The sequence below is a fragment of the Eurytemora carolleeae genome, unplaced genomic scaffold (genome assembly GCF_000591075.1).
Source record: "Eurytemora carolleeae unplaced genomic scaffold, Eaff_2.0 scaffold1354, whole genome shotgun sequence".
Lineage (NCBI taxonomy): Eukaryota > Metazoa > Arthropoda > Copepoda > Calanoida > Temoridae > Eurytemora > Eurytemora carolleeae.
Window position 1 is genome coordinate 69,601 of NW_019397245.1, and position 9,592 is coordinate 79,192.

At 30.4% G+C, this 9,592-nt stretch overlaps 1 protein-coding gene across 1 annotated transcript in view; it reads right to left on the reverse strand.

Moving 5' to 3' along the window:
- Nucleotides 1-9,104, reverse strand: part of LOC111713003 (facilitated trehalose transporter Tret1) — a 29,792-nt gene extending 20,688 nt beyond the window's left edge. The window contains exons 1-2 of the mRNA XM_023487780.1: nt 8,927-9,104; nt 7,459-7,544 (exon numbers count right to left, since the gene is read on the reverse strand). Of these exons, the coding sequence (XP_023343548.1) occupies nt 7,459-7,544; nt 8,927-8,987 (147 nt within the window). The 5' untranslated portion in view covers nt 8,988-9,104. The remainder of the gene's footprint in view (nt 1-7,458; nt 7,545-8,926) is intronic.
- Between the last annotated feature and the right edge of the window lie 488 nt (nt 9,105-9,592).

A 9,592-nucleotide genomic window follows, 5' to 3' on the forward strand; every position in this document is an offset into this window, starting at 1 on the left:
GATTGTATTGATGTGAATTTCCAAAAATTGTGAAACATGACATTTTTTAGGGTCACAAAAATGCATCCTTTTGCAATTTATTTATTTTTCTGAATTTTGAAATATGAAACAATTCTAATAAAAAAATCCGAATTTATCACCTTTTCTATTTTCGTAAAATAACCTCTTTAAAGCGACAATTTCGGAATTTTACAAAATAACATTTTATACCATAATTTTTGGGCACAAAGGTCTTTTTTCTAGAATCATTGACCAGTAATAAACACAGTTATATAACCCAGTATATCTCCCACGCACACAAGATATAATAGATATCCTACGCAAACTTAAGATTAAAGGTAACAGGTTGAAAAATTTAACTAAAAGAATTGAGTCTTTGCCACAAACGCAAAGGAATTGAGTTTTTGTCACAAACTTTGATTTTTTTTCTTATCCCGATATCTTTGCATTTCAATGTCGGAGACCTTAGATATTTAAAACTATAAATTGTTTTAGATCAAATAATGATAGTTTGAAATATCAAAGGTTAACACTATCAGGTTGCAAAGATATAGTGAATTGAAAATCAGAATTTGTTTCTAAAACTCAGTTCCTTTTCTTATTCCTATATCTTTACAATTTGATGGAGTACATATGAAATATTTTAAATTCCTTTGAATAAAGATTTTTACGTATTTTTTCCCCTGCAGGTTCATTTTCACTTAGGTTTTCGTGAACAGATGTTTTCTGACATTTTAAACAAGTTTAAAATAGATTAATACATATCTAGATTTGGTTCTATACTCAACACACACTTTAAAATAAACTTACATAATAACCGTTGCCTGTCTGTCTGGGTGTCTGTCTGCCAATCTGTTTGATTTCCTGTCTATCTATCTATCTATTAGTCATGGTGTCTGTTTGCCAGTCTGTCTGGGTGTCTGTGTGTCTGTCTTTCTATCTATCTATGTTTAACACATAAATTTCACTAGAAGGGGACCATTCTTTTGGCGTACCGTCCTGGTTTGTAAAATGCTGCTTAAAAGTCAGCCCGTTCCTTGAAATTAACCGCGCGGAGTTTACAGTGATAATATATCTATCTATCTATCTATAAAATATCTATATATCTATAGATCTATCTATCTAAAAAATATCTTTGTATCTATTTATCTATACTATCTCTATAAAATACATCTATCGATCTATCCATCTATCTATCTTTCTATTATCTAAATTCAAAAAGTGAGTTTGTCTGAAAACTACTCCCACCTTATAGAAGATACGTATTTAGATATGCAAAAACAAATATGGCGAAGTACAATATATTTTGGCAGAAATCCACCCCTTTCACTTCAACACATTCCCATCTACACAATTTGAATTTTAACAAATATATAATTTTATTTTAACTTAATAATATTATTGAAAAAAAATGAAATATTAATTTCATAAATGTCTAACAGCTTACTTTACCTGATTCAAAGTTCCTTACTTAATTTATGATAAATTCATATCAATTGAATTGAAGGTCAATTTTGATCTCTATCACATATTAATGTATTATATAATTGATTATGTTTTTTTTTAACAAGGTTCAATGGTCAAATGATGAATATTGCATTTTAATAGAGTATACACTTTATATAACCCCTAAACCACATGTTAAATATAAAATCCCTATATTCTCCACCCTCCCCCCCCTCCTCTAACCCCTAAACCACATGTTAAATATAAAATCCCTATATTCTCCACCCCCCCCCCTCCNTCCTCTAACCCCGGTGAATGACCTTTAGCCGCGGCCTTACCAGGAGATCTTGTTAAATTCTCATCTTATCAAAATTACAAAATAAAGGTTTCAACTTCCGGGGAAAAAGATTGGAAAATCGGTGGTTTTTAGGAGAAAAACAAATATGACAGCGTGTAGAAATCTACACCTTGTTGTTATAACACAAATAACAAAATTAAAATATTGTAATAATTCTGTGATCATTGCACAATTACCGTGATTCATGTTCATTGTACATTTAAAACCAAAACTATTAATGGGCCCCCATCGGTATTTATTAATAAAGGATTTTTGATCTTCAGTAGAGATGGACATTGAATTGTATTTTATTTTTTTCAAAATGATCGTTTTCCGTTTTGAGAGTCCATTTTGCTTTCAATACGATCTTTTTGTAATTTGCAAATCGTAAAAGATTGAAAAAAATGTTATTAAAAAACCCTGAAATGATTTTCAAAACTTTAAACGGAAAATGACAAAAAATCGCTTTATTAAACAAAAAATGAAAAAAATCATCTTGAAATATTTTAAACATAAAAGAAAAGTTTCCGAAAAAAAATTTATATTATAATACGAAATTTAATTCTTTTCATTTTGAGATTAAAAATTTTCTTGAAATTCAAAATGATCGTTCTAAAATTTCCAAAAAAAACACGTTCGGTTTTGTGTTTAGCAAATCGTTCCAAAAATTTCAAAACGAGATATTACTCATCTAGAAAGTTTATCTAGTCACAGTTATTTTCTTATTTGTCTACGAAGTGAACAATTGGGCGTAGATAATTTCCAAATTATTTGATCGTTTAAATCCATTGTGCAGATAAAATTCTAGAATTAGTTACATGCAGGGTTTCTTTATTAGTTTTCATCGACATGTATTATATACAATTTCATTTTGCGGCATTAAAGGAATTGAGTCTTTGGAACAAAATCAAATATTTAAACCTAAATATCTTTAGAGCCCGATGTTGTAAATCTTTGATATTTCAAACTCAGATTATTTGATCTAACAGAATAAATAGTTTGAAATATCTAAGGTCTACAACATTTGGTTCCAAAGATAAAGTGATTAGAAAATCAGAGTTTGTGGCAAAGAATCGATTCCTTTTAACTTCATGTCTTATTTTAAATCCTGCGACATTTTGTCAGAACTTCAAAAAATTGGGAATTTTTAACCCAATTTTTTCCGTGACCTTTTTTATACATATATAATTATTTTATGTAGACTATGTGATAGCGAAATTGCTCTTGGTAGGATGATTATATATCATCTTTAATAAAGGAAGAATAACAACAAATTATTATTAAGGTTTAAAGCATACCAAATTCGGAAAACTAATTAATATTTTTGTTTAATACGAGAAATAATACGTAGAGGTTTTCAGGATTGATATTATTTGTTTCACTCCCGGCCATAAGGCCCTATGCCTCATCCCTCCCTCCCGTCCACATAACATCATAACATTTTATCATTTTTTATCAGTGTGACACTATGACATCATCAAATAAACACAACATTCGAAATCAAAACAACATCAATAAAACTCTCTCAAACAGAAAACAAAACATTAAAACAAAAACATATTTTATATTTTAAATGTGCTTTTCAAAATGTTAGATAACCAACGATTATATATCGCAAAGGAATTGAGCCTGTGCCACAAACTCTGATTTTCTAATCCCTTTTTCTTTGCAACCCAATATCCTAGACCTTAGATATTTCAAACTTTTATTTCTATCAGATTAAATAGTCTGAGTTTGAAATATAATGGTTCACACCATCAGATTGCAAAGATATTGGGATTAGGAAATTTAGTTTTGTGACAAAGACTCAATATAAAAAAGTTAAGATTGGAACTAGGACCAACGTAATGATATGAAATAATACACAGTGTGAACAATGAAAATGGGCTCATTTTCATGTTGCGCTAATCTTAGCTTAATGTAATCATAGAAAGCATAACAAAATTTAACATTAAAATTATTGAAATAGAAATATTGCTAATGCAATTTTTAATATTTCTGAAATCTTAAGATATGTAATTGTGAAACTTTTATTTCTCAAGTAAAGTTCACCTAGCTATTTAATGTACATATAAAAAATATTTCTGAGCCCTTGGATTCATGAATAAAATGAATTACTATTCATTACAAAAATTATGAAACCAGTTTGATCAAATTTGAGGAATTAAAACCGGAACTAAACAAAAATATTGAATATCAAATCCAGTTTTTATGTGAGAACTGAAAATCATGGTTCTAATTGATGACATTTATCTTCATGGAAACTAGAATTTCTCTATTATAGTCAACAAATTAAAGAACAGTTTAAGAACAATCCATGGCTAAACCATCAACCATCAGTTCCTGACAGATTAACAGAGATTACAACTTTTAAAACTTAGATATTAAAAATTATTTGTTTTTTGAACAGAAGGGTTAGACAATTTTGTAATTTTGTTGAGAAAGTAAATTATCCCTTCAACTGAATATATAAAACAGCCCCTTTAAACACTTGTATTTCAGGCTGTTTACAGAATAAAAAGAAAGGAAAAATGTTTGAACGAATTTGTTAAAATTTAACTCAATAAAAAGCTGAATCTTGCTGAGTTACGCAAATCTAACCTTCAAATATTTAAAAAAAAATTTTTTTTTCATTTTTTCATACTTAAATATTTTCTTCGCATTTTTCCCCCTTTTTGATTGATAGGGATATAAAAAGTTTAGATATATTTTGTTAATTATTGCAAACAAATGGATCGTAATTTCGAGCAAATTTTTCGAAATTTCGAAAAATTGTCAATAATTTATAAATGTTTTCGGTAATTCCTGACGAACACATCTTCATAAGCTTTCTGTAATTCGATAAAACAAAAAACAAATCTTCAAATTGTTCTCTAGTTCTGAGCCTAGCGTAAGCTAAGCACATGTTCAAAGAAAAACTTTAAGATTATTTAAATTCTCTACTACTGAAGCAAACTGACAACTTTATCACATTCTTAAACCCACATCTTCTAGTTTTATATTCTAAACTCAACAAGATTGCAACAACAAGACTGAACACATATAAGGGATATTGCAAACATGCCGATCTAAAGATCCGACGAATGTATTTTGTCTTTTGAATTGGAAAACGTCTTTCAATGCTAAAACAAATTTATTCCGTATATTCTTATTTTTTTGTTATCCCTGTATATTACAAACACAGACAAAACAAGGGGGGGTTTGGAAGAGGAAGTTGGGGATGGATAGGGAAAAATTGAGAAATTTTTAAGAAAACCTCAGGAGGCAAATGAAAGTGCTCGAATTCTTTGTTTTGTTTTTGTCAAATCGGATGATCCTGTTCAACCCACAGATCTTGTTCAGAGAGTATACACATCCACAGATCTTGTTCAGAGAGTATAGAAACACGCAGATACTGATCAGACAGTATACAAACACGCAGATACTGTTCAGAGAGTGTACAAACACGCAGATACTGTTAAAAAAGTATACCAACGCGCGCAGAGATTATATTCAGAGAGTATACAAGGTGCTGCTTAGAGAGTATTCTTTCCCATAATTTCTGTTCACAGAGTATACAGACCCACATATCTTGTTCAGAGAGTATCCAAACGCACAGATATTCCTAATAGAGTATACAAGTACACAGCTTTTGTTCAGAGAGTACACATACACATAGATCTTGTTCAGAGAATATACACAAACACAGATCTTGTTTAGAGAGTATGAAAACACAAAGATCTTGTTTAAAGAGTACTTAGTTGTGTACTTTATGATGTATTTTTTTGCATTATTCATTGTGTACTTTATTATGTACTTCATATGTTGTAATTTGTTGTGTACTACAATGTGTACCTCATTCTGTATTACATTGTTTACTTCAGTCTGTACTCACTAGATTGTATACTTTATAGTGTACTTTATTGTGTTTACGTTTTTGTGTACTTCATCTGTTGTACTTCATTATGTACATTTTTGTACATTTTCTTCTGATATTTGTTTTGTGTTAGAAAGAATATATAATGGATAAAACACTTTCAAGTGTTTTCTCTAAAACCCTTTTTGTACATATTTTTAAAAAATATAGGGAAAGATGTTTATGATATTTTCAGCTGAATCTAAATTAATTAATTCTAAGTGGATTTTTAATATTTTTAACTATATTCTATATATTCGTATTTTTACTATTGTATCATTAATAAATATTTGTTGAAGAAATAATATAAAAAATCTGGTTAAATTTCATCTAGTTTAAAAAGATGATTAAGGAACTGTGGTCGTTATGCCAAAGAGATATATTAGTGCAAGTAGGTTCCCAGAAACCTTTATCCGATAACTTGTGTGGAATATACTTGCCTTGCCTAGGTCAGGTTTAATACAATAATTTCCGCCCTTGGTTCAGAAACCACAATTGAAAAAAATCAATTTTCAAGAGAAAACATGTTTGATATGTAATTTATCCTTGACCAGACAAAGTTTTTAAATGCACCTTTTTAAATCAGACATGCAAGTCCCTTGAAATGACGTGTACAGTCCCTTTAAGTTTTACTATTGTTCACTGTATTCTACTATATACAGTTCCTTTTAAGTTTTACTATTGTTCACTGTATTCTACTATATACATTCCTTTTAAGTTTTACTATTGTTCACTGTATTCTACTATATACAGTCCCTTTAAGTTTTACTATTGTTCACTGTATTCTACTATATACAGTCCCTTTAAGTTTTACTATTGTTCACTGTATTCTACTATATATAATTCTGTACAGATTAAACCCGTCCAGATACTTGGACCCCGCCCTTTGTTTAAACAGTTTGGAGATAAACCAACTTCAGATGAATGAGTTTAAGGGGGGAAAAAGAAACATAAATAATGTTTATTAAAGAGATTAAAGGATACCTTTACGTGAAGTTCAAAAAACAGATTAAAAAAAAATAAAAAAGTCAATAAAATTCAAAACATCCGGAATATTTGTCAAGTGATGATTTAGTTTATAATGTGCTAGGCTTTTAAAGGGCGTAATAGATTTTTGAGCCGCAATTCACCCCAGTCTAAAAGTTGTATGATCCGTGCCGGTACAACTGTAGTTCGTCGTACTGTCCAGTAAGGCTACCTAGAGTGCAGAGAAGACCCAGCACGTTTTTTTGCAACAAAAGTAACCTGGCATAATCCCAGTTAATTTTTTCCTTGTTCTTCAATCACCGCGGATGTTTCTGTTCGGATATAAATGGATTTTCAGAAATCGTAAAAAGGAAACTTAAGTTACTTGCTATTAAAACTTGGGCCAAATCGGTTTGGCAGTTTTGAATTTTATTGGAACAAAGAAACAGACACCTAGACACGACGATGTTTTTATCTTAGCCTTTACTTAAAGGGGGGGAGGGAGAACAACTGCCCCCCTCCCCTAAATACCATACCGCATTTCATGATGTAACTTATCTATATAATATAACCCCCTTTGCTTATACATATATATTCGTATGTCTATTAAGATATATATATATATATATTAGATATAGCTAGCCAAACTACAGGAACAAATTAACTGAAATGATTTGAAGGGAACCCAAGGGTACCCTGGGCGTATTATAGACTTTAAAAATTCGATTTTCTTTTCTTAAAAAATACTATTTTTAAAAAGATCCACGGGCAACGTCAGCCGCCAAGCACTTGTTATCTATATAATTTTTTGTACCTGACTCCATCGTTTAGGTGTAGGATTAGTGTCCGGTGGTCCACGTACTGAACTCAGCTTATACTTCTTTGGGGGTAGCAGGGATACTGTACATTGTACATGGAAAATATGTAGAATACTGTACATTGTATACATGGAAAATATAAAGAAAACGGTACAAAGTACACGGAAAATATATAGGATACTGTACAATGTACATGGAAAATAGTTAGGATACTGTACATTGTACATTGATTGAATAAGTTATTTAAGAATGTTAAAAATACATATTTGGAAACGGTTTTACTATTGTTAATTTAGTTTTTCATTCAAAAATGTCGCTTAACAAATTGTTAATTCAAAATAGGAGAAGACAAGAAAATATTCAGAAAATGTTTTTTTTTACTTTAAATATGACATTACTCTCATACATGGGGATCCCAGAGTATAGGTCTGACAAATAGGCAGCATATGCGGCTATTTATCATCAGGTATAGTGACTAAGCAGGAGATGGGAGGGGTGTAGAGGGAGGGGTAGAAGAATGACAGAGAAGGTAGACAAATGGAAGGGGGCGGGGGAGGGGGGAGGATAGGGTAAAGGGGGAGGGGGAGAGGGAGGAGAAAGGAAAATGGAATTAGGGAGGGTAGGGGTGGGGGTGAAGGTGTGAGGGAGAAGGGAGGCAATTGGAAGAAGAGAAAAAATTGAGATTGAAAAAGTGGAAAAATTAATTAAAATCAAACGAAAAAGAATTTTCTCTTCATTTTAACATTTTATAATCTAAAAAGAAGCTGAGATCTTGTAGATTTAAGACAACATATTAACATCTAATTACAATTTTCTAAGGTTTGCAATAGCTGTAAAAATCGCAACATTTTACGAGCAAAAATGCGCATCTTTGTGCAAAACATTTCAATGACGTTTTCAAATTGCCCAATTATTGCAAACTATGGATGCCAATAAAATTGTTAAAAGTGAGGATACAGGGTTCCCAACCAAATGTGAAACTTACAGAACAACTTGAAAGCATCCAAAGGCTAAATACCTCTGATTTAGATTTAGACTTATTATTTTTAAAAGAGTTTTAAAAGGTTAACCTCCCCTTTTGTGAAGTATTCAATTTCTTTATTTTTATCAATAAAAATTATATTTGCTTATTGATTATTAAAATGTTTTAAGATTTTTTTGCCAAACTTTAAATTTACCCTTTAGACGGAGACCTTCTATTTTGAAGTATATTCTAATGTTATATTTTCAACACTTTAGGCAATTACATTTGCTACAAAAACCCAGGGAATATAGGGCGAAACGTCCCCCATGGGGATTAAGAGATTTTAGAGAGGGGGATTTTACGAAAAGGGGATGGATGAGAGGAGGGGTTTAGGGGTTGACGGTAAACCGAGATTTGCTAATATTAAATATGAATTCCTTAGATTAGCTCTAAGCTTTAAAAAATGTGTTGAAAATTAAATAATAAGATTTTCCATGTCCCTAGACTGATTTTCTTCTTCTTCTCTGATTCTAACATGAAGCCTGATTTTTTCCCACTCATTAAACACTTGATTTTCACTTTGGCACTTAAACTGTGTGCATTTCCTATTTTAATCACTTGATATCGTCACTTGAGCACTCCCACTCCACTTCTCTGAGTGATCATTTTGAAATTATGAAATCTGGAATTATTCTACATTCAAACTATCTACGTAGATAAAGCTTAACCCCGTTGTTGAAATTTGAATCTATGCACAAAAGAAGTGGATTACTAATAATATTTGTGGTTCATTAAATCTGGCCCCATAGGTAACAATAACAAACAAAACAGAAAACTTAAAAGTTCCTGGAAATAATTTCTTATTAAAAAATTAATTAATAAAGAAGAAGTACTTATACATATATATTATTTGCACTGACCATCTATATGTTTATCTAACTATCTTTCTATTTAACTGTTTATCTATTTATCGTTCAAACTGTCTACTTATTTATCTTTTTATCTATCCAACTATCTGCATGTCTATATAAAAGATAGGTGGATACATCACACATATATTATATCATGTTTTGAAAACTTATTTTATTATTATTATATATACGTTTATATATATTTATAAACCTATCTATCTATCTATCTATCTGTCTGTCTATCTATCTATCTAT